At 39.3% G+C, this 26,310-nt stretch overlaps 1 protein-coding gene across 2 annotated transcripts in view; it reads left to right on the top strand.

Moving 5' to 3' along the window:
• LOC148369396 (kalirin-like) overlaps window positions 1-23,279 on the top strand; it is a 52,084-nt gene extending 28,805 nt beyond the window's left edge. The window contains exons 39-57 of one of the 2 annotated variants that reach the window (XM_088331394.1): window positions 550-652; window positions 3,196-3,357; window positions 3,930-4,098; window positions 7,214-7,267; window positions 9,290-9,393; window positions 9,818-9,949; window positions 11,212-11,322; window positions 11,466-11,536; window positions 11,608-11,674; window positions 11,753-11,856; window positions 13,224-13,293; window positions 13,382-13,468; window positions 14,294-14,386; window positions 14,454-14,504; window positions 14,583-14,660; window positions 15,820-16,005; window positions 17,782-17,953; window positions 18,019-18,164; window positions 20,718-23,279. In XM_088331394.1, the coding sequence (XP_088187520.1) occupies window positions 550-652; window positions 3,196-3,357; window positions 3,930-4,098; window positions 7,214-7,267; window positions 9,290-9,393; window positions 9,818-9,949; window positions 11,212-11,322; window positions 11,466-11,536; window positions 11,608-11,674; window positions 11,753-11,856; window positions 13,224-13,293; window positions 13,382-13,468; window positions 14,294-14,386; window positions 14,454-14,504; window positions 14,583-14,660; window positions 15,820-16,005; window positions 17,782-17,953; window positions 18,019-18,164; window positions 20,718-20,903 (2,146 nt within the window). In that variant the 3' untranslated portion in view covers window positions 20,904-23,279. Of the gene's footprint in view, window positions 1-549; window positions 653-3,195; window positions 3,358-3,929; window positions 4,099-7,213; window positions 7,268-9,289; window positions 9,394-9,817; window positions 9,950-11,208; window positions 11,323-11,465; window positions 11,537-11,607; window positions 11,675-11,752; window positions 11,857-13,223; window positions 13,294-13,381; window positions 13,469-14,293; window positions 14,387-14,453; window positions 14,505-14,582; window positions 14,661-15,819; window positions 16,006-17,781; window positions 17,954-18,018; window positions 18,165-20,717 lie in introns of both variants that reach the window. The other variant, XM_088331393.1, reaches the window with a different exon arrangement.
• Window positions 23,280-26,310: the final 3,031 nt, after the last annotated feature.

Here is a 26,310-nt window from a genome sequence, read left to right as displayed (position 1 = left end):
TTTTTTTAATTAATTTTCTTTTATTCTTTCTCTCTTCCCCTTCTTTCTTATTTGTTATTCTTTTTTTAATTAAATTTCTTCTTCTTTTGTCTCTTTTTTTGCAAAAGGCTGAGCAAAAAAAGAGAATAAAATGTTGTGGTTTGGTCACTTTGATTGTCCGTACTTTGTATTTTTTTTACGCACTCATTTTTGTTTGCACCACACACCAAATCGACATCAAGTGGTCAAATAATGCACACTGCCCCTTCAATGTAAATGCATCCAACGCAAATTTTGAATGTTTTTATTGTTGATTGGTTTTGCTTATGTTCACATGAATTCTTAATGTTAACTTATTTTGTGTAGAACTTTTCATAACATATATTTGAGAATGGTGGTATGTATTCATCAGCGTTTTTGTTGTGGAAAACTGCATTTAGCACAATCTCAACCAGACCTGAGCGCCGGCGGCACCCAAGTCAATTTTTGTTCGAGGGCCCTGTATCACAGAGAGCCTGTTTTTGAGTCTTGGAGAACATCTTACAACAATTTACATTTCCTGTTTAACAGAGAGACCAGCGAGGACGCCGACAGCTTGGGCGACGCCAGCAGTCAACCCGATACGGTCTCCATCGCTTCCAGAACGTCCCAAAACACGGCAGACAGCGACAAGGTAGTGCACGCTGGCAAACGCTACTCGAGAGGCGTGTGTGAGATGACCTCATCACTGCTGCAGCTGGGTGTGTGCACGCATGTTTGTGTCTCTGTTGATGTGTGAGGGGGTTTCCTCCCTTCGCCGTCTCAGTCTTTAAGAAAACTTCATGACATTGCTCTGCGGCAGAGGTACGTTGTATTTCTTTACCCTGGTGACAGCAAGCTAGTTTAAATCATTTGGATAATTAGATTGGGAAAGAAATTGTATCCTACAGGTTCTAACTAATGTGGATTATAAAAATAAGCTGAAGACAATTTATTTTGACTATGATCCAAATTCTGAATATATTTTCATTTTGTCACAGACCTATTGCAGACTGGTTGTAGATTGATGTGTTTGTAATATAAATTACAATATTGTGATAAGGTTCTTTACTTTCTGTAATTCAATTAAAAAACATTTCATACGTTCTGGATTAATACAAATAGACTTGCAACTATTATATTGTTTTAATATTACTGGTGGTTGTGAAAACTCAAATATTCAAACATTATGAAGGCAGTAAACCATAACCATCAATATTAGGATAATAAAAGGCTTCCAAAATGTCATTTGATTTGTAACAATTCCAGGGCAGCCTAGTGGTTAGCGCGTCCATGGCACAGTTTTGAGGTCTTGGGTTTGAATCCAGGCAGCACCGCGGCGCAGTGGTTAGCGCGTATGTGGCACAGTTCTGAGGTCATGAGATCAAACCTTATTGTGGGGAGTTTGCATGTTCTCCCTGTGCTTACATGGGTTTCCCCCGGGCAACCCGGTTTCCTCCCATATTCAAAAAACATGCATTTCAGACTAATTGGCCGGTCCAAATTGTCCCTAGATGTGAATGAGCGATTGAATTTTATGTCCATGTGTTCCCTGCGACTAGCTGGCAACCAGTTCAGGGTGTCCCCTGCCCACTGCCCAGAGATAACTTGGATGGGCTTCAGTACCCCCGCGACCCTACTGAGGATAAGAGGTGCCGATAATGGATGGATGGATGGATGGATTTTAATCCAGCTACCAGTCATCCTGTGCAGAGTTTGCATGTTCCGCCCGTGCTTGCGTGGGTTTCCTCCGGGCACTCTGGTTTACCCCCACATTCCAAAAACATGCATATCAGGTTAATTGGCCGATTTAAATTGTCCCTATGTATGAGAGAGCGAGTGAATGGTTTTCTGTCTCTGTGTGCTCTGCACCTGGCTGGCATCCAGTCCAGGGTGCCTGAAGATAGCTGGGATGGGCTCCAGAATCCCCCGTGACCCTAGTGAGGATAAGCAGTGAAGATAATGGATTAATGGATGTAATTAATCAAGAAAGTATGATATTTGGGGTTTTTAGTTGATTTATAGAAAATGAATCACAACATTCTAAATGTCTTAGAATGTCCTTTAGATAAAAGCAGTACGCTTGTGACAATATGACATAACTGTACTAAATGCAATAGATTCTTTATCCTCTGTGAAGAATGGCTAATATTAGAGTCCTTACTGTCAAATTAGGTAATGTCATATTATTTGTATAGCGCTTATTTACAAATAGTCTCGAAGGGCTGCACAGAGCACCATTCCAACACCATTGCATCTCAATAGAGATATGATGTTAAACCCGAGACAACACGGCCCAGATTTTTGGGTCGGTTCTAACACAGAATATCTCTCTCTCTCTCTGTTTTTTAAAAAAATTGTTTTTAAATTGTATATAGAATGCACCTTAATGAAAGATAAGCACTTCATGGTGGTTTTGTCTTTAATTTGATGATCAATAATCTATAAATATTGGAGAGTCCCTTTATTTGACCAGAATCTCCTTGTAAGTTTTCTTGCTTGAACAGAATTCACCATTACAACATAAACAATTCAACACATGCAAACAATTAGCTATCATTGCCTACAATCTAGAATTAAGACATGACACGGCCTCAAAATATACATTTAGTCTTTTCAATGGGGAGTGCAAGTAAACAAATGAGTTGCTTTGGACGCTACACTCTGAAAACATTCAGGATAAAAAATGAACCAACACAATAGTTGGGTTGATTTGACTCGATGTCCTGTGTTAAGGGATCCACCAACCCATACTACACAGGAGAGTTCTGAAAAAATACTTTCTATCAAATTTATACTAAAACAGTCTGGGTCATCCTGTTTAGTATAACCCAAACAATTGGGCCTTTTTCTGTAAAACAACCCTCAAGAATAGGTCAAATTAATCCAAGTGTTGGGTTGGTCCCACTTTTGACCAAAGTGTTTTTAAAGTGTATGTAACTAGTGATCTCCTGTCTTTTGAAACCAAGTTAAACTAATCTAAAACAGAAGTGCGCACAAAATAAAAGCATTCATATGAAAAATTGAAATAGCCAAGACAATTTCAGGTTTGCTTCGAGGCCGTGCCGGGTCGTTTTTTTCTACTTGGAGACCCAAGCCAGGTCTGACCTGCTTTATTAGGCCTGATCTTACCAATAATTCCCAGTACAAAATTAACACTGCAACGGTTATTTTGTGTGCTTTTGTACCCGCTTTTAGCTGTCGGGAGGCTGCGAATTAGTGGTAGTGTTGCTGGATTTCTCCTCCGGGTCATCTGGAGAGCTCAGTGTCCGCTGCGGCCAGACTGTGGAGCTGGTAGAACGCTCAACGGAGCGAGCCGGCTGGTGTCTGGTCAGAACCACCGATCAAACACCTCAACAGGTAAGGTGTTCAGGCACATAAGTGCAGGGGTAGGCAAACTACTGGAAAATGGGAAAATATCTTGTTTTTTTGCGGTTAATGGGGACCAGAACTCTTCCTCCGAAAAGTTCCTTTTTTTATTTTTAAATCTTTTATTATTTTTTTTCCCCCCACAAATGAGCAAACCAGAAACAATGGGTCTCTCTCTCTCTCTCTCTCTCTCTCTCTCTCTCTCTCTCTCTCTCTCTCTCTCTCTCTCTCTCTCTCTCTCTCTCGTTCTTTCCCCCCTCGCCGTTTGTAAGTCGGCAAGTCCGCTCTATTAAAGGCCACCAAAAAAAAATGTTACTTTTTATAGATATTCATAAGTTGATAAATTTGTGTTTATTTTACATAGTGAAATCCATACCTAGTAGTTGCCCCCATGTTTGTTCGGTTTGGTTCACTGTGTTCATTTGGGACAGGTTTTCGTTCGCGTTAGAAAATGCGGTGCGATCTAGTGGTCAAATATTACACAATGTACGTTTAATGGATGTCCAAGAGCATCCAAGTAAACCCTTCTGTCAAGTGATGATCGTGAATTTTTTTTCCAACAGGAGGGTTTGTTGCCCTTGAGTGCCCTCTGCCTGTCACACTCGCACAGCGCAGCCGACATGGAAACACTTGTTCCGGCATCCCCTGCCTCTTCGGGCAACACCCCCTCCTGTATCACCACCACCTCCTTCAGTGCCTCCAATTCCTCGTCGCTGGCAAGCTCTGGGAAGGGTAAGTGTCTTCAGGAATTGGGATTCCCCTACTCTTGCACGTGTTACACACATCTGCATTTTGTTTTACTTCGTGTTGAGGCATCCTGGTCAACACGAGGGGTGTTGAAGTTCTTTCCTGTCACTGGCACATCTTTTGCATCCGTGGTTTAACTCTTTAGGTTCAACGCCGTTTTTTTGTTGCTTAGCCACATAGCCCGTTTTCATTGACGTGCCAAATAATACAGAAAATAAGTATTGAAAAAGAACCGCTGAGAACATGGATTCCGTTTGTAAATATAACTGCCCAATGCTTATATGTTCAAAGTTCCTTTAAAGGTGGTGTGCGTCGTTTGAAGTGTCCTTAATAAGGTTTTGAATTAACTATTTTTACCATTAAGCATGTGTTAACAACACCCAACTGAGTTCAAACAGCCTTTATACATCTTTTTCCACAGCACCTATCTGCTTTTATCTTTCTTTTACCGATGTTCTGCCCAGCAGGCGTGGATGGCGGGTGGGGGAGGAGAGTTATTTAAAGTGCGTGGTCACCCTTTTCTTTTTCCCCAGAATGAAAATGGTGAATGTAAGAAAAGGACTGTTCAAATAGAGTCCAAATGCCAACCCAAAAACAACAAAATATAAAAAGTGTTTATTTGAGTGCATTTAAGAATTTCACATACTTTCACATGCAGCAAAAGGAACTGCAAACATTATTTAAGCCAAAGATAGCGTCATAAAGTAGAATATTTTAAATTTACATACACCACCATTATGAAAGATGAAGGGGATGAAACAAAGTGAAAAAATACTTTTTTTAGATAAATAAAATAGTATTACATCATTAGGTTGAATGAATGTTGAATGCTAGAAATATTCCGCAATATCATTCATAAAAAGTAAAAGGCAACATTTCCACTTAATAACCAATTACAGTATGTCTCACTTATTTTCTGCTTTTGATCCAGTGACCTGCAGTCAGGGGAGGCAGGGGAGACTTTGCCTCACCTGTCTTCATGATAATATAAAATAAAAATACATGATGTTTTAAAAGTTGTATATCCTTTGAATATTAATAATTGATTATTATAATAAATATTTGTATTTGCCTGTACTAACTCAAGAGCGGATACATTGTATGTTTAAAAAAAGTAATTTGCTGTTACCCAAGATATGCTTCAGCATGTTTGGCAGGAGCTGTATTACCGACTTGACGTATGATGTGTCTCGGCGGTTCACATAATCCACATGCTTTTGAATTTCTCATTCGGATTTGGAAGAATAAACTATGATCTTTAACATTAATACTTATTGATTTAATTTTCTTAAATCATGTGCTTTCTGTAATATTTTCATCTCAAATGACATCGAATTGTTTGGAAACACCCTGATGGTTATATTTATTCCGTGTTAACCATTAGATGGCACTGTGTTTTTTTTACATTACATGATGAATATTATAAATAAAATGAGTACTGTATGTTGAACATTACTGTACAGACAGTTCGCGGATGCAGAATGAGGCACGCACTTCTCTTGCTTCACAGCAGAGGGCAATAGTGGGACCAAAGATTCCCCACACCTCAGCCCTAAACAATAGAATTGGTAATACCGTTAGCAAGTCAAGCAGTTCAGTATTTTTTTTTCTCTTTACATGGACTTTTTTTCATAATGAGGCATCATCTTTTACCATTCAAAAGGAGCAGCGCATAGTCTTCATTTATTTATAATACGATGAAACGTTGTTGTTTTTTTCTATTCCACAGTTTATATGTGTTTCTGTAGTGCAGGGTGAGCACATTCGCCTAACACGCAAAGGTTCTCGGTTGGGGATTGGGTGGAAAACTTTGTTGGCCCACAGAAAATGGTGCCCTACGACCCTAGTGGTTAAGGGATCCAATTGCAGTTTATACTGTACTTTATTTCTTTGCCAATCGAATGATGAATAAGATGTAGGTTCATTTATTTTTATATAAAAATATGGTTGAATGTATAAATTTATTTCTTAATCATAAATTTAAAATGGTTTCATCTACCCAGTTTAGGGCCCTTTCATTCTCTTTACTCGTCACTAATCCAACGAATCCCAACTCATCGCAAATCACACTCCCCTCAAGACTCCGCCTCTTGAGTTAAGCCCCGCCCCCTGATCGTTGCTCCTCTGGACTTGGGTCTGTCACTCCAGCTGTTCAGAACAACTGTGCGGCTTCCCTTTGTGCATCTTCCTGTCTGCTTTTCTCCACATGGATGCACGCTGAAGCATGCGGCGCGCCACAAGTGCATGCTTGGATTGTTCTGTAGTGTGGGGCTGGATTACGTGCGAAAATAGAGCAGGTAGGTCTGATACTGAAGAATTGCCGAGTTGAGATGGTTAAACATTGACAGCAAAGCCAACTTGTTGACGAGCAGCAGGAATGTCTCAGGCGTGTTAAACTGGACATGCAGGTTTCCTTCTCCCGTGTGAAACTTCCTGATAAATCCACTTGATTTGTACTCATGTGTTTTTCCTACTTTGACATTTATTTTCAATTTCATACAACACTTCACATAAATGTCCTGGCAAACGTACAGGGTAGTACTGGTATTTACTGTGCACTTTATCAGTGAAAACATCTCTTCATGGGACTACAAGGCACACGTTTGCTTTTGAGAGTGTTGATAGTAATAGTCCAATTATTTTAACATTTTTTTTCTTTCAGAGAAGGTTTTTTATTGTATTTTGTTCATACAAATTCAGAGTAAAATGGTATGAATGCAACAAGACTCAATTGAACACAGCTGCCGGCTAATTGCAGCTGAGACCTTGTCAAATTTTAACAAGGAAACATTTCTAATTGCCCCAATTATGACATCTTGCACTTTAGGGTGTGTATTCACAACAGTTTACATATAGCTGTCATTTATTTTTAGAGGACCAAAGTATTGATTTTTAGACTTGTTTTGTTTTGCATGTCCTGTTCGGTTTCAAAAATAAGAAGTGTGAATGCACTCTTGTGATACCGTCAGCTAGCGAGAATCTTTACCGCTCTGCCTGTGACTTACCTTTGTTGTAGACAAGTAAACAGATATATTATTTGTTGTAAACACAAATGCTGGTAGTTTTCACTATACCATTATGTCTTTGTTTGCCTCAACAGATTCTGGGCCTTTGACTCCCGAGACAGTTGCGCTGCACACCCAACCTACTCAAAGTGAGACACAAAATAATGAGATTTGTCTTCATAACATACAACATGACAACAAAGTGAACATTGTTAACAACGATATTAGACCTGGCTCTCCAGGATAAACACATAATAGAGGGACTGTGTGTAATATTTAGTGCCTCATAGTGGTACAAAAAACATAATTCACTAAAAAAAACAACAACATTGATTGAAAAATAAGCAAAAACACCTAAACTATCATACCAAAGTTAAAATTTATTAAAGAATAAATGCATTTGTATTTCTTTTGCATAGTTGAATCCCGACCTAAGGTCCCCACCATGTTTGCCGTGCAACCATCTGCTACACTGTGTGTCACTGGTTTTCGTTTGCATTAGACCAGAGTCGGGTAGCACGGTGGAGCAGTGGTTAGTGCGTGTACAGCACAGTTCTGAGGTCATGATATCGAACCTCCTGTGTTGAGTTTGCATGTTCTCCGCGTGCTTGCGTGCGTTTCCTCCGGTTTCCTCCCACATTCTAAAAACATGCATGTTAGGCTTATTGACCGGTCTAAATTGTCTCTAAGTGTGAATGAGCGAGTGAGTTGTCTGTCCCTGTGTGCCCTGCGACTGGCTGGAAACCAGTTCAGGGTGTCCCCTGCCCACTGCCCGAAGATAGCTGGGATGGGCTCCAGCATCCCCGCGACCCTACTGAGGATAAGCGGTCCAGATGATGGATGGATGGATAGACCAGAGTCTCTCCACCTTTTATGAGCCAAGGCACATTTTTTTTTTCAGCAAAAATATCTCGAAGCACACCATTATCATGTTGTCTAGATTTATAGTATAATGTTTTTGTGATCACCTTTCCTCAAAAGGTAACACAGGTTATTCATTTCAGTTAATAATTTTGCTGTAATTTGAGATTGTGTTAGAGTTTTAACCTGTTTTAAAAATACTACTATACTTTCTATACTTTCATCTGTTTTTTTTTTTGTTTAAAAAATGAATATAATATAGAAATATAATATTTAAAATGAGTAAAAATCAGCAAAGATAGATTTTGACTTTTTTTTTTTAACAAAAATTAAAAAATGATAAAAATCTGCAAAATTTGTATTTTGTGTAATGTTATCTCAAATGGCTTAATCTAACAAAACACTTTAATATATTTCCCTTTACCACCTCATGAGCAGATCATTAGTATACACCAATAAAAAAAATAGTTGTAATCTGCTGCCATCTACTAATATAGATACATGTGACGGGTTTATATTTGGCTGATTAATGGAAAAATGTAAAAACACTGAAAGAGGGCATGCTCTTTTGCAAGGGACCTGTAGTGTCTACCAGAGGGCAGCAGGTCAAAGAGGTAGTGGCTGAGGTGAGAGGAGTCCTTTATAATGTTACTGGCTCTGCTGTTGTATTGTAAGATGGGCAATGTTCTCCAGACTGGGCAGAGGCCAGTTATCTAGTCACCTGGCACTTCAATCAAGTGACTTGACACGAGTTGGACTACGTAGCCTGTTTTAGAACTCAGAAATTGCCTGTCAAAATGTCTTCACATCACTTTGTTTTGATGAGACTCAAATCTAACTGCTTAAGTATTTGAAAGTTTTATTTGAAAATCTGAACCTGTTAAAATTATAACACTTGATAAATCAAGTACGTACTGTAAAGTGATAATCCAAAATGCACACATTTAGATTCATTGAATGTTTGATTATATCCAGAGTAAAAATAGCAAGATTCAAGTTTTTTGCAAAGACAACATCAAACACCATGCAGTCATTGAAAAAACATAAAGATGAATAATCTACAGTAGTTCAGCAATTGCTGTTTGACAAAATTCAAATTAAATCACTATCAAGAGCTGCTTTGCGGCTAGTAAAATATGTAGTTAAAATGTTACAATTTTCCAATCATCAATGTTTTAATGATTTGAGGAATTATATGCTTAATTTGAATACTGAATTGACTTGCTTGGCTTTGCTTATATTTTTGAGGTGTTTGTGAATATGACATAGGAATAATGACTTCTGACTTTTTGACTTGTTTTGCCTTGCAGGTGGGGCATCCACTGTGGTCTCCAATGCAGGTGGAGGAGTGGGGGGCGTTGCCAGTTCACCAGCACCAAAACGTAGTGGCTCAGGAACAGGAAACACCTTGAAGGTAATAAAGATTTAGGGTCGCTCCTTATTATATAATCTCTGATTCACACTGACCTCCTTGATTCCTAAATCTCTAGCTAGAACCTCGATGCAAATTAGGTTGAGCCAACTTCTTTTCCTTAGTAATGATCCCTTTTTAAGCATCTTAAATGTGTATATTAACTCTATTTTTATTATTTTCATTTTATTTATGTTTAAGTATCTTTGAGTAGACTTTGAGTGCTATTTAAGGGCCAAGTGTGGTCTTTTGAATTGAAAATGATGCAAGAAAACTTTGCTAATGTTTGTTCTAAAGTAAAACAATGATGAAAATAATTTAGATTTGGTCTTTAACTATATTGTCCTTTCCAATGGTAGCTCAATCTTCTCCAAGCGTTATACAATTGAAACAGACTAATTTGAAGGTAATGTGTGTTTCATGACAGCGGTGGTTGACCAGTCCGGTGAGGAGGTTGAGCCAAGGAAAAGCAGATGGACAGAAGAAGGCTCCCATTAGAAATCGCAGGCAAAACAGCAGACCAGAGGTGGTTGTGCCCCTCACAGGAAACTCCACAATGGTAGGAACACAGACTACAATGAATGAAACTGTATATGAGACAAAACTGTGTGAATGTTTCTTCATACTAACCCCCTTCTTACCAAGGGGGCACCGCCGACCCTGTTTTACGATCGTATTTTAAATTACTGTAACTTTGCAACCGTTGGGCTAAAAGAGAAAATTCAAACGGTTCCTTGAAGAGGAGACATGCTTTATATATGACCCTTGTATATTCTATTCTTGATTTTAATGAAAGTCATTCAAAGTGGTTCTCCAAAAAACCCACAAGGTAGCAGCAACTTCCCACAGTGGATTATCTCTTAGGCATTAGTATCACAGGCATCCACTTGTGGCAACCGTCCAATCACAGGCAAGAAATAATAATAATAATAATTTCCTTGTATTGTCATTCTGTGTAACAATGTAAACAGAACGAAATGTCGATTGCACCTGACCCGTTGTAGCGAGTCGATGCAGCCGCAGCCAACAGAGGGCGCCGCCGACCACTTTTTAAGTCTTAGGAATGACTCGGCCGGGGCGCGAACCACCGACCTCCCAGTCTCAAAGCGGGCGCCTTACCATCTAGGCTACTGAGCTGGTATATGACACGTACGGCGGCAGACCAAAACAGAGACGTAGTCTTAGCCTTTAGCTTTTTTGTCTTTTCTCAATTGATGAGAGAGAACAATAAGTAAGAAAATGTCTAGAAGATTTTAGAGAGTGACAAACCCTTGATAGAAAAGGAGTGTGGAGAGCAGATTGATCTCAACCAGAGTAATAAAAAAATTCCAGACGGCCTATATGATACTCTGTCAATGTGAAATTCCCAAAATTGAAAAAGGAGATGTATAAACACATAAAGCAACCAATATATTGTGGTGCGTGGAGGTTTGTTTGTTTTTTTTAAACTTAAAGTATGTGACTTCAGAGTGCAGACATTGCAATAACTTAACACCTAAAAGGATTTGAAGCAATCTTTTTTTGTATGTGTTTTTTTTCCCCCTAGAATACATTTTTCAAAAATGTGTGTTTTTCTTGTGGAAGGCTTGAACCCAATAATTGGTGTCACGATTGTTTTGAGTCAAGTGTGGCCGTGGAATAATCAATAGCCAAAGCAACAAATGATGTCATTTGTCTTTTGTTTTTGTTTTTTATTTCAAATCCAATGATCTATTTTCTGAAACGCTGATGGACAAAGTATGAAAATTACTGTTACCATTTATATAATGGAAAAAAAGGACCTTACAGTAGGTGATTTATTTTTTTTGGTTTACAAAGAAGGTAAAGAAAGAAGAAGCAGGACAAAGTGGAGGAGAGGAAGAGCCTGAGGAAGAAAGCCACACCCCTCTACCCCCACCCATGCAGATCATCAAAGATCCCAACAACACAGTGGTAACCTTAATTTACTTTTTATTTTATTTTAATGTTTTTATTTAGTTTGTTTTAACCCTGGATAACCCATGGGTCATAATTTTCCAAAGAAAAAGGGTTCTTGGGTTCTCCAGGGATTTACTAATGCTGTAAATTATTTGCAGGCCCTTGACTCGGACCAAAGTTCTAACGAGTCTGACAGCGAGCAACAAAACAAAGCTATGAGAGGACGCATGTGAGTTTTAAACAACTCGCATTGAGAAGGCTTAGTTTGACATTCACGCCGTTGCTTGTCTCCATGTGTAGGTTTGTCGTGAACGAGATGATTCAATCTGAAAAGGACTATGTGAAGGACTTGGGTGTAATCGTGGAGGTTGGATTCAAAATGTGTACACCGTTACCCACAAATCGTTGATGGCATTGATGTTACTGACACCGATGTATGTGCCAGGGCTTTATGTCAAGGTTGGATGTACGAGGGATCCCCGAAGACATGAGGGGAAAAGACAAGATCGTTTTTGGCAACATCCAGCAGATTTACGATTGGCATCGCGAGTGAGTGCATAACTCTTAAGTACTAAAATTTTTGAAAACCTGAACATTTAGGATAGTCAAAACAAAACTATATAAGACAGGCACATAGGCACCTAAACAATCCATTGATTAAAAAAATATATGAACCTGAGACCAATAAATATGTATAGGCTCAGTTTAAAAAAATAAGTTTGTTCAAGTGATAGTCGCAAAATGAACTGCTGAGTGTATTCATTCTTTTACCTGGACAAATATGAGCATAATACCTGCACTGTAAATGGAGGTTTTCATTTATATTTAATTCCATAAATGCAATGTTTGAATCGCGTTTTACATCGATAACATTAATTAGACTAGTTAAAATTTTCAGGTCAAGTCATGTTTATTTGTATAGCCCTTAATCACAAAGGGTCTCCAAGGGCTGCACAGACCACAGATTATTGCAAACCAAAGAACCATTATGACACCATCCCCTGATCTAAAACCTGCATGAGGGCAAATAATACACAGATATTGTCAACATAAAATATAGGTTATTCATATGCTATAGAATAGAAGTGTGTTTTAAGCCCAGATTTAAACAGTTCCACTGAGGTTGCAGATCGAATATCAGGGGAAAGAGCATTCCACAGCACCGGGGCCCGAATGGAGAACGCTCTCGAACCTGCAGGTTTCTTCTTGGCTCTTGGGATGACTAGTAGACCAGCATTTTCAGAGCGAAGGCTCCGGACAGGAACATAGGGGGAAATTATATCTGAAAGTTTTGAGGGAGCAAGTCCATGCATGATTTTATATACTACCAACAGAACCTCACATCTTAAGCTAACAGGGAGCCAATGCAGGTTAGCTAAAATCGGGGTAATGTGATCAAATTTTCTTGTCTTAGTTTAAAGCCTCTCTGCAGCATTTTGTACCAGCTGAAGGCTCTTGATTTTGGACTTCGGGAGACCGGAGAGTAGTGCATTCACAGTAATCGAGACGGGACGTAACAAACGCATGAATTATGATCTCCACATCCGACTGAGACAGCATAGGGCGAATTTTAGCAATGTTGCGAAGATGCAAAAAAGCTGTTCTAGTAATATTTTTGACGTGTGTTTGAAAGGATGGATCGGGGTCAAATATGACACCTAAATTTTTGACTGAGTCACTATTTTTAACATTATTTTACCAGAAAATCTGTGTACTTTTCTAAAGTTGAGCTGTGCTACATGCTTTGCCAACTTGTGTATTTTGCTATATTTTATTGAATGAATGTTTAACTATTTACAATACTATGTTTCAACAAAAAATACTAGTTTCTGACTCCTGCAAAATATTACTGTGTATTTAGTTTGTAAAAAAAAATCATGCACACACAAAATAATCATTGCATGCTGTTTTTTTAGTTTCTTCCTCATCGAGCTGGAGCGATGCGTTCAAAACCACGACCTTTTGGCTGACCTGTTCATCAAACATGTGAGCTGTGTCTGGTTTGGCACTGATTTTATGTGCTTATAAACAAAGAGTTAACTGTTGATCTGACGATGAAACCTGTGCACCGCAGGAGCGCCGACTTCACATGTATGTGGTTTACTGTCAAAACAAGCCTCGGTCAGAGTACATAGTCATCGAGTATGAAACCTTCTTTGAGGTAACGTACATTTCAATACTAGTTTTATAGCCATGGAGTAATTTGCAAAAGTTGTGTTGTAAAAATTGTTTGTATTTCACAGCATACAATGTTTATTAATTTATATGAGCTTGTGTATGATTACTGTTAATTCTGGACCACAAGCTACTACTTCTTTGGCGCCAGGTGTGCGCTGGGCTTAAAATGTAAGAAATAGACATGAATTGGTTCATTTTCGAGGCTGTTCAAGCCTGTGGTTTAAAATTCAGGGTGGCTAGTACAAAGAAAAGATTGAGTTTTGTTCATAAATCTGAGCAAGAGGCTTCTAATTGGGTGCTCTCTGTATTCTGGACTTTACCTTTGCTTTGAGTGACAATTTATTAAAAGTGTATATTACAAATAAGCAATTATTTATAAAAAAAAAGAGAATGTATTTATGAAATTATTAAATGTATAAAACATATTTATTAGGAAAAAATGATAAAAATAGTATAAAAAATATTATTTTATTAATTTATAAATGGTATTCTAAAAAAAGAGTTAAAAAAATAACTCTATTCATAAAAAAAGTTTCTCTATTTATTAAAAATAAATGAATAGGTTAGGGTTATGGTGTCTGAATGTACAAATGAAACATTTTAGATGATTGCTTCACTTCGGTTCCAGATTGGTATCATCAGTCACAATGTGTGGATGATAATCTCTTCCAAATCTCAGCTCTGTTTTTTTTTTTTTTTGTTCCACACATTCCTAGATTAAAATGATAAACATACCTTGAATACATTAACAAAAGCGCACTTCTTGGGCTGGATAAAAATTACTATAATAACTCTTTTGTGTGTTCAGGAGATCCAGCACGAGATCAGCTGCAGGATGTCCATCAGTGATTACTTGATCAAGCCCATTCAGAGGATTACAAAGTATCAGCTCCTGCTGAAGGTGAGTCACATGACACGTTTTGATTTAGAGCTCTTTCAAATATTGACTTTATGTGAGTACATCTCAGGATTTCCTCAAGTACACATCCAAAGCTGGGCTGGACTGCGAGGAGATTGAGGTCGGTTTCTTGAGTGCTAACTAAAGCACCCTAACTAGAGCCTTCTGTTACTCACCACCTGCTCCAATCTGTGTGTAGAAAGCACTGGACCTAATGTCGCTGGTCCCAAAGCGCTGCAATGACATGATGAACCTTGGCCGCCTGCAAGGGTACGAGGTATGTTGACACCAGGAAACAAAACCTTTTACGAATGTGTATTCCGCATTATAAGGCACACACCACAAAATTGGGTATTTGTGATATAATCTGCACAGGAATATAAGGGCTTCGGTTACACTGAAAATAAATAAGTACTATATTTGTGCATTGATTGGGCAGTACAAATTAACGCTGATCATGATTGCAAAAATTGAATGCAACAGAAATCGAACCAGGATCTTTCGGGGGAGAGCTTCTAAATCTAACCACTAGATAACAAGGGTTACAGATGACACACGAAAAAGGTTTTGTGTTATCACAATATTTTCAGTCATGATACCGAGTCCATGTTATTATTGAGACAAGGCACGAGAATTTTGTCAGGTATTAAACCGGTCTGTTGTACGGAAAAGGTTGGGGACCACTGAATTACAGTATTGTATTGCCGACTTGCAATGTCTTAACGGAGCACATAAGATTCTGAACTGAATGAAAAGTCATTGTGGGAAGTAATTTTGCCATCCTGAAGGATATAGACTCATGGGTTCATGTATTCATTAATGTTTGTAACTTACAATACTTCGTATGATCTAAGAAAAAGTGGAAAAAACATTATACCCATTTTTCATTTACTTTCTGTTCCCCCTTTTTCCAACATTCGTATCTGGTATCGTGACTATTAATAGTTCGATAATGAAGGCTTTTTCCTACATTATCCTTGTTTCTACTGGCCTGGTGGTTATGATTTGGTGCTTTTACTTCCATTGTCTGGGTTTGATCCCCATTGCCATCATTTTCATGCAATTGTTGACTAATCAACAATTGCAAAAATAGAATACCGGTATGAATTTTTTTCCATATTTCAAGCACACTATTGATGCACATGTTCAAATTTCAGGTCAATTTGAGGGTTTGGGTGCGAATTATTGTCCAGAAAATACAGTGATTAGCGATGCACCGAAAGGAAAATTTTTGGCCGAAACTGAAAATGTGAAGGGCTTGTCCAAAATACCGTAACGGCAACAGTAAGTTTTTGCTTTCAAATTATCTGATTCCCTCCCCCACATCGCGACAGGAAGGCCAAGCTAGATAACAACGCGGCGTGACAAAACTGAGCCCGCTTCAGCGCATCTTAACAATGGCTGCGAAACCTGACTGTATGAGTGGCTGTCTTTAGGGGAAGCTGACCTCTCAAGGGAAGCTGCTGCAACAGGAGACCTTCTGCGTTTGGGAGCAAGACGGAGGAGTTCTGTCTCGGAGCAAAGAACGCCGGGTTTTCCTGTTCGAGCAGATAATCATCTTCAGCGAACTCCTCCGCAAAGGATCCAACAATCCCGGATACCAGTTCAAAAACAGCATCAAGGTCAGACTGTACAAACTGAACTCAAGAGGGACATGTTGTTTACCACATGGGACACCTTTTCTGTTGGGATGTTTTAAAAACAAACATGAATACTTTACTTTCTGCCATTTAACTTACATTAATGGAAAATCAGTGTCAGCACATGGCACTACTGATATTGGCTTCTTTTTTTAAAAAAAATAAGAGGACATTTTTCCACATTAAAACATCAGCCAAAATTAATATTGGCAGATACAGATCAATCAGAAAATGTTTTTTTCTCTTTATTTAAAATTAAAACGTATGGATAAGAAGTCAGGATGAGGTTTGATGAAACAGTCAAATAATTACCTTGTAATAGGTGATCATTTGACAATTAATCTCTTATCTAATTAATTCCCAGCAATTTTCATTAGTTCACAAAAAAACCCATAGCATCTCAACAGAAAATATCAGATTCCTTATTTTATGTGTTTATTGAACTAGATAGTTCTTAAATGTATAGTTTAGTGTACACTCAAAAATAATGCAAGTTCAAGAGCGTTCTCCATTCATGCCCTGATGTTGTGGAATGCTCTGCTCCCTGAGATTAGATGTGCAACCTCAGTGGAACTGTTGAAATGTAGGCTTAAAACACAATTTTATTGTATGGCATATGAATAACATATATCTTATGTTGACAATATCTGTGTATTATTTGTTATTGCAACATCCATTGCAGCCTGGTCATCTTGGAAGGGGGACTACCTCATGTGCGGTCCCTCCTCAAGGTTTCTTCATTTTCCTTATATTGAGGTTTTTGAGTTTTTCCCTGCCCTCATGTAGGTTTTAGATCAGGGGATGGTGTAATAACTCTGTAGTCTGTGCAGCCCTTTGAGACTCCTTGTGATTAAGGGCTATACAAATAAACATGACATGATTTGCATTGCTTAACTTGACTTAATGAGAGACGACATCAATGGCTTTTAAACTTGCTAGGAGAAAAAGGGAGAGCCCAAACGTCATACAAAACCAACCTGTTCTAAAAGCTCTTCTTTCTTGAGGGCAGCAGTAGCTCAGGAGGTAGAGCGGTCGTCATGGAACTCGGCTCCATTAAATGTCAAAGTGTCCCTGGGCAAGACACTGAAGTCCATATGCTTCCGATAGGCAGGTTAGGCACTTTGCATGGTTACCCCTGGCTATCGGCGTGTGAGGGTGTATATCAATGGGTAGAAGTATGAAGTACATTGTGAATCAATTCAGAGGTCTTCAGTGACTGATTAAAGGCGCTTTACGAATGCAGTCCAATTACCATTTCTTATCAAATCTTTTGGGTCACAAATGCAGATCACCCAAACGATGTCGTAATCAAGGAACGGCAACACCATTGGCTGATAGTGACAATGATGTAAAAGGTGCATAATAGTCAAAACAACAAACAGAGCGCAATAATAGTCAAAATATCCAACTGGCAATCTCCTTTGCACTTCCAATATTAAAAACCGAATAAACTTAACAATAGCGGAATACTGATCATATTTGTGTTAAACAGTCACAAATATCTAGTGACTTTCATCCCATTTGTGGGTGTTACATGTCTGTGATGTGGATTTATTTTTAGTCAATCTAACAAAAAGTTCAAACAAAAGACACATAGTTTGCTGCTTTTTCTATTTTGATTCCACTGCATCTACATGTAGTCAAGCTCAGTGCTGCCTTCCATGTTGTGGCACTGCATAGTACTACACTGTAGATGTACAACTTAAAATCTAGATCAGACCTAAAAATGTGTAAACTAACGAAAATTGTGGTCTTTAGGTAAGCTACCTGGCCATGCAGGAGAGCGTGGAAGGAGATCCTTGTAAGTTTATGTTGTGGTCTCGTGGCTCGGCGGAGCGCTTCACACTCCAAGCTTCTTCCACTGACATAAAAAATACCTGGGTTGAGAACATCGCCGCCCTGCTGGATGCCCAAAACAACTTCCTGTCTGGTGAGTGAGGGACGTCGTGCCGCTTTGCTTCACAAATCTTGCTGACATTTATTACCGCCATTTAGCTCTCCAGTCTCCTATCGAGTACCAGAAAAAAGAAGGCGGGATATCGGTGAACCGCCCACTGTCATCGGGGCGACCCCCTTCGACCCCTCCCACACCCAATGGACACGCCCCTCAGCCTTTACCAGATGGTGATCAGGATTCACAGGTGGGAAGAAAACCTGAAGCAGATTTCGGCAAACCTGCAGAAATATTTGTCCCCATTGATTCCCTCCCCATGCACTGCTTACCATTTGCTACTGGTGACTCACAATAAATATGTGCATATATACTAATCCCGATCTCGGTATTTTATAGTTGTAAATATGGCTTAGATGCGAGTTAATGTGGTAGGAGGAATACCATAAGCTCAGAATGGAAAAATGACATGTGTTCAGGTGGCGCTACCGTTGAATTTTTTAGGTAAATATACACACACAACCACTTTATTAGCTACACCATGCTAGTAAAGGGTTGGATCTCCTTTTGCCTACAGAACTGCCTCAATTATTCAAGGCATTGATTCTAAAAGGTGCTAGAAGCATTCCTCAGAGAGTTTTGGTCCATATTGACATTTGCACATCCATTATATGAATCTCCCGTTCCACCAAATCCCAAATATGCTTTATTGGATTGAGACCTGGTGACTGTGGAGGGCATTTGAGTACAGTGGACTCATTATCATATTCAAGAAACCAGTCTAAGATGATTCCAGTTTCATGACATGGCACAATATCCTGTGAAAGTAGCCATTAGAAGTTGGGTAGATTGTGGTCATAAAGGGATTGACATGGTCAGCAACAATACTCGGATAGGCTGTAACCATGCTCAATTGGTAGCAAGGGGCCCTAAGAGTGCTAAGAAAATATTCCCCCAATACCACCAGCCTGGACTGTTGATACAAGGCAGGATAGATCCTGCGTTCATGTCGTTGACGCCAAATTCTGAGCCTACCATTCTAATGTCGCAGCAGAAATTGAGACTCATCAGAAACAGCAAGGTTTTCCAATCCTCTACCGTCCAATTACGATGAGCTTGTGCAAATTGTAGCCTTAGTTTGCTTTTCTTAGCTGAAAGGAGTGACACCCGGCGTAGTCTTCTGCGGCTGTAGCCCATCTGCCTCAAGACGTACTGTGCGTTCAGAGATGCTCTCCTGCCTACCTTGTTTGTAACAGGTGTTTATTTGAGTGACTTTTGCCCATTCATCAGCTTGAACCAGTTTGGCCTTTCTATTCTTACCTCTAGCATCAAAAAGGCATTCCTGCCCACAGAACTGCCACTCACTGGATATTTTTTGTTTTTCAGACCAGTCTCTGTAAACCCTAGAGATGGTTGTGCGTGAAAATCCCAGTAATCAGCAGTGATTGAGATACTACGATCAGCCATTCTGGCGCCAACAACCATGCCACGTTTAAAGTTGCTCAAATCACATATCTTCCACTTACTGATGCTCAGTTTGAACTGCAGGAGATTGTCTTGATAACGTCTACATTTTTTTTTTTTTTTGGTTTGAACAAATTTATTGACACTAAAAACAGAAAACAATCATGACAATCTCAACAGCAATTAAGCACATTCACAATATTATATTCCAATATTACGTTTTTAACAGCAAACACAAAGTGAGGTTTGAACAAACCTTCTCGAAAATCAAACATATTCACAATTTCATTATATAACATCTTTGTTAGTGTCAATAGATCCGTCCAGGCCAAAGTCGATTGTCCTCGGTCTGAACAAATCCACCGACACCAACAGCAGCAAAACACAGCCATCAAGCATATTCACAATTTTTTTATATTTGACAATATGACGTGACGATATGACGTTTTAACATTTTTTCCTGACATTTTCAACATCAATTAAACAATTTCAGAGTTATTTTCTTTTAACAGTAGTTAACCAGCGTGTAAAAGGCAATACTATTGTGCAAGGGCATAGCTCTGCCATCCCACCCTCCCAAGCAGCATTCTTCCAGTCCTCTGTGTGGGTCCTTTCCCTTCTGCGTGGGTCCTCTCCCTTCTGGGTTCCACAACCCAGGCCGTTGCTGCCGGGACTCCCACAGTGTAGCTCCGGCTCCCCCCTCCGGGTGGGTACAGACGAGTCTTCTTTATGGCTGCGTCCTAGGCCCGCCGCTCGCAGATTGTATGGTATCTGCAGCCATTTGGAGCACAGCCACGGGGGGGATCTGCCTGCACCTCCATACCAGCAGGTTTCTGGAGGTCCAGATGGCGTCTACATGCCCAAATGCACCAAGATGCTGTCATGTGATTGGCTGACTAGAAATTAAGTGTTAAAGAGTTGTGGGACAGAGGTACCTAATAAAGTAATCTTGAGTGTAAACATCCCAGTCCTGTTTACTTTTTGTTTTTAGCATCATTTCGCTTGCATAATGAGGGCTACATGGTACTGAGCTAAGGAGAAACCGCTGCAACACGGTTAAAGTTGTAATATGGGATCTTTTTAAAAAAGTAGCAGGGTAACATACCATGTTGTAACAACGTTTGTTACAAAATTTGATCAAACACGCGTTACAGTACTCGTTACTGAGAATAAAAGAAAATGATTGCGTTCTTTAGACTCTTTACTCCCAACACTGTTTGTGTTATGTTTTTATTTTAATTATTTGTGAGGACAAAGTCTTTACCCACTGCTAGCGTTAGATGTAAGTTTGTGACAAACACATTTGCTAACATGTAAATCACAACCTTTTTTCTCTCAGGAGTTGGTGCTGGTGCTTCAAGACTTTGTGGCCGTACGGGAAGACGAGATCTGCGTGTTCCGTGGCGAGAAGGTTCAAATTCTGGCTTCCAACCAACAGGGTCAGAGTCTGGTCTACCGACCAGCCAATAGCGACTCGCCGGCAGCTGAAGGCTGGGTGGCGCGCAGCGCACTCAACACACAATGACGTACACAAAAAAACACATGCAAAGACTCCCTGTAGCAGGTAATTCTCTTTCCTGCGGTCTCAGTGTAAAAACAACCTCTAGAAATAATCTGTTCAGGACTGCCATCTGATTGGTGCTATACCCAATCACAGAGGACATCACAAACTTTTAAACCCGGGAACCTGCCGTGGCCTAGACACTAAAGACGGTTACAAAAAAAAAATTAAAGAACAGGGGTTCCCTTGGATGACTCTGCACCTGTCTCGAGGACGTACATATATTGTATTGCATACATGCCACAAATTTGATGAAGATCATGACAATATGAAGAATAATAGAATCTGTTTTTCACCTTACTAGAGAAACTGTTTTGTCATATTAGTGTGAGTGTGAGTGAGCATGTGTTGAGAATGGATCAAAGTGTGTCTCGTTGGCGCCCCCTTGTATTGTTTTTTTTGTCTACTGACCGTTTGGTGGTGCCTCACTGTAGCATTGCCATGACGACCATACTGTGTTTGCACTTGAAACTTTTCTTTTTGTATTTGGATTCTTTGCATAATAGACCTTTTTTCCTATGTTTTACTTAAAGGTGGTAGGTGCATCTGGGTTGAAACTATAACTGAGAGAAATCTTGCCTATATATTTTGAACTAAATACTAGTTTCACTTGATAATTTGTAGATCAACAGTGATCTGTTCACATGGATATCTTTTCCACTGCAACATCTACACAGTTGAGGGGAAAAAGGACACTGATAAACTTTTACCTTCTGGTGGTTATTAAGTTTTTTTCAAATACAGGACTCATTGCAGTACTTAAAGGGACACTTGGCTGCAAAGACTGACCCTTCCCAAAAAACAATTTTCAGTAAAGCTGGCGTCCGTGTCATAGACCCACTGACTCCTCTCAACGCCCCAGAAACATCCCGACGAATAATGTTTACAAACTTCCTGAAAAGGTCTATTGTCCCTCCAAATATTGCCCCATCATGACCATCCGTTCCTGTGGTGGCGCCACCGTGATGTCTTCATAACGTACGTGCAGTTTTGTTCAGTTGGATTATGCATTCCTCATTTATGTTCGTCTGTGTCACCAACTGGCCATCTCACTTCCTACCTATCCTGCCCATCACCATGTCTGACTTCCTGTTTCTGTCTGAAGATCTATGTTTCCCCATGTGTAACTTGCTCCCCTGCCCAACTTTTGTGTGTCCCAACTTTCTGTTTCCTCTCTTCCTGTCTGCATCTTCAGGTGCCATTCTGAGACACCCTCGTCCTTAAGGAACTATGCAGCCTGAGAAAGTATCATTGGGTTAAAGGTAGAATGTAGCGCTTAAATATTGACAGGCACACAGTGATGTATAGTTGCATTTTGTAGGATATAAGCTTGAATGTTGTGTGATATTTCACCAAGGAGTAAGGTGTTACATTCAGTGGTGAGAAATTATTTCATAGCTATTTCAAAGCTTTCCTTTGTCATGAAATTGGAATAGATGGTGAGTTTATGATAAAATTCTCACATTCATGCACAAATCATTAATATAAAAATACTTTAAATTAGTAGAATTTTCCATTAACAGGGCAGGTTTTTTCACCTTCTAAAGTATCAACATTTCTAAACTTGTGGGCAATAAAAGTCCATTTTGATGGAACTATAGAAAATTATGGGAATAAATCCTTAGCATTCTTTGGCGCGGAGGGCAGAATGAGCCTGCATAAAGCTTGATATATTGTTTCATTACAAACAATTTAAAAGTAGCACTTCAAATTGAATTTTACTATTATTGTGTCAAGTTATGGTTTAAGTTAACTTCAAAAAGGACAAAACAAATATCTGACGCTACTGTCAGGTCACACCGACAAACACTTTTTAAACATTAACACTTCTTTTGTTTTAATTATAGCAAGTAAAATATAATTTTTTTTAGAATATCTAAGCACATCAATGCCAATACACGATTGATTTTTTTATCATTATAGTGAATTACTTGTTTTTTCTTTAAGCATGGCCCATTAGCTAACATTTAAAAAAAAACAAATGTGGCACTTGTATCAAATGTTAGCCTACCCTTGTTCTATTGTGTTGAGGTTCAACAATGTATTTCACATGGTTTAAATTGTGACAAAAGTTTTGAAGAAAAATCAAGCGCACTATGTTTGTTGGATTAAATATGAGATGTGTTCCTGTTCATTTATAGGCCAACGTAGACCACTAACCAGTGACGAAAAGCACATGATGAAATCTCGAAATTTGAGGCAACCGTCGACCGAAATGTTGAGCAGCAGATAGAACTAACCAAGCTGACGGTGTTATTTCTACAAATCTTACAGCTGCTAAGTGACCAATAACAGTTCTATGTCAAATGTTTGTAATAAACATCATTTTTCATCCAAGAACAGTTTTATAGTACTTTGTATTATGGAAGCATTTCGAATGTCTGGCCTGATTTTGAAGGCGTAGTTTTTATAGTGTTTGTGGCATGTCTCTAATCGTGAAAACCTAAAAGCTCAACAATTCCTAGTATTGTATATTTTACTCTTTTACATTTAAATACATTTAAAGGGACATTGTGTATTATTTTGCCTCCTGGTGTTGAAAAGAAATCTTCATTGAAAAATAAAATTGATTTCAATGATATTGCTCTCAGCATTAAATTAAATAGATAGATAGATACTGGGCGGCAGCGGCTCAGGAAGTAGAGCGCTCGTCTTGGGATCGAAGATATCGCAGTCCGAATCCTGGCTCCCCTGTGTTGCATGTCGAAGTGTCCCTGGGTAAGACACTGAACCCCTAATACCCCCAATAAGCAGGTTAGCGCCTTACATGGCTGCACGGCCGCTATTGGAAAATGTGTAGCACACTGTAAAGCGCTTTGGGAAGTCTTGACTTGAAAAGCGCTATATAAATGCAGATCATTTCACCAGCTCGGTAGCCTAGATGGTAGGGCGCCCGCTCCGAGACTGGTAGGTCGCTGGTTCAAGCCTCGGCCGAGTCATACCTAAGACTTACAACATTGGTACTCATTGCCTCCCTGCTTGGCGCTCGGCATTAAGGGTTGGAATTGGAGGTTTTGGTCACCTAATGACTCCCAACACAGCAGTTGGGTCTAAAATGGCTGCACCCTGTTTGGCTGCGGCTGCATCGGCTCGCTACAGTTTAACTGTGCGGGTCAGGTGTATCGACATTTCGTTCTGTGTGCATGGTTACAAAGAATGACGATAAAAGTAAATTCTATTCTATTTATTCATCTCCGAAGGGAAATTCACACTTCCAGCAGTATCCTTGTGTTGAAAAATAGAATACAGAAATACCCAATATAACGTGTTGATAAAGAGTATTTAAATAGTGCTACATAAAATACACACTGCAATAAAAATAGGGTAGTATGAAAATGTGGGGGTGGGGTCTAATGGGGGCTTTTACTCCCCCGGATGGAGTTAAAGAGCCTCATGGCAAATTATACAAATTCATCACAATCTGGATCTGTATTAGATCTGTAATAGATATGTTGGTGACAATGGGGAAAACTAAACAAAAACTAAATAAATGAAGATACAATCACATAGAGATAACTTTTAATAAGAACACAAAACAGACATTTCTGCACATTTCTTAGGTAGGGGGGGGGGGGGTTTAAGGGTTATTGTTCTATCTTCGTTATTCATTATCCATTATCCGCTGTCGGTCAGTTCATAATACGCTACAAAGCCTAGGAGCTGGGACACTTACTCTCAGCCAAAAGGCCAAGCTAAGGTCCTAGCCCTAAAGCCTTGCTGCGATCATTGCGAATGCACCGTTCCCGGAGGTACTGCAATACCGGGCCGATACGTGGAGTGGACAGAGCAAGCTCTTATTGTCAACACTCAAATCCAGATCCGTAGACAAGTGGGAGTTTTGATGCTGGAGGTATCTGGCTCAAACTCCCATTTCTTGTCTTTTTAATACACAGAACAGGACACTTAGCCACGGGTGATCCTGCGGCTTGGGGGCGGCCCCCTCTAGCAGCGGGTTCAAATATACTTTGTATGATGGACAACACACACTACAAAACAGTCACTTGTAACCATGAGCACCAATGAGAATTATTGTTATTACAATTGATACTCTTATTATATAGTATGCTGAGAATGGATGGAGACGGTGAAAATGGTGATGATGATGATGACGGAGTGACTGCGCATCCACAAAACGTATGTATATTCTTGAGGCGATATATGTAAATACATATGATTTGTAGTGATTAGACACAATTATTAAGGAAGTGGGGTAGGATCAAATAAGCATATGCTTCTACCTATTCCTTTTCGGACATGTTACGTTCACATTGTTTTTGTTTTTTGAATTGTTTTTTTATTATTTCTTTTTTTGGTTTTTCATGTTCGAAATAAAGTTTCATTCATGATAAAGCAAAAAAATGTATTCAAATACAGTAAAGACCACCATTGCCTTAAAATGGATAAAGTGAGCTACAGCAACAAAAATTATGCATACTGCACGACGCGAGCATTAGCACCATGAACAATATTACTTTCGTAGCGCGCTTATTATTATTGGGTACTATTTATTTATGTATTGTGATTATTCTTTTGCACTTCACGGGACAGTGTGTATTATTTAGCAAGTCTTAATGGTAAAATATTTTCATCCAAAAAAAAAAGTTTCACCGATTCACTGAACAAGACAGCAAAGCGAACAACGTCCTGAATAACCAGACTTCATTCTTTGTGATTGCTGTTTATTGAGGCAATGACCTCGACGATTACCCTTAAAAGGTCCTCTCTCTTTCCTTGAATGCTCGCTCGCTTCGTGCGTGCAGCTACCGCTTTAGCCTTTGATAGAATTGCTGCAGAATTTATAGACGAGCACTTTGAAGTACAATGTGAACGCGTAGATTAGGGGTGTCAAACGTAGAGCCCGCGGGCCGGAACTAACCCCCAAGGATGTTCAATCAGGCCATCAGAATAATTTAAAGTGGAAAAAAATGCCTAGGCTACATGGAATTCATATTTTCAACAGGATGCAATTCACGAATTGTCCACTATGGGACAGAGTGGTGCTGTTTCGATCAATGCCGTGTGATACAGACTTGAAGGGCAAATTTGCCTCCGTAGGTCGGGACAAATTTGTTCAGTATTTAACACCAGGGTACCCCAAATTAACAGCCCTGGCTGCTAAAATCTTGTGCATTTTTGGAGCAACCTACCTTTGTGAACAAGTCTTCTCAGTAGTGAATATCAATAAAACAAAAATGTGTTCAAAGCTCACAAACAAGCACTTAAATGATATTCTGAAAGTGTCAGCTAGTCAGGATGATGCACTTGTACAGGCCAAAAGATGCCTAATATCAGAAAGAAAAACAAGTCCAGACTAGACCAATATTTCCCAACCTTTTTGGAGCAAAGGCACACTTTTTTCATTTTGTTATCT

This window comes from Urocampus carinirostris, chromosome 3 (genome assembly GCF_059441175.1).
Source record: "Urocampus carinirostris isolate Australia breed hairy pipefish chromosome 3, RoL_Ucar_1.0, whole genome shotgun sequence".
In the NCBI taxonomy this organism is placed as follows: domain Eukaryota; kingdom Metazoa; phylum Chordata; class Actinopteri; order Syngnathiformes; family Syngnathidae; genus Urocampus; species Urocampus carinirostris.
The sequence above is the reverse complement of the archived record's forward strand: the minus strand, read 5'-3'. Positions and strand labels throughout refer to the sequence as shown.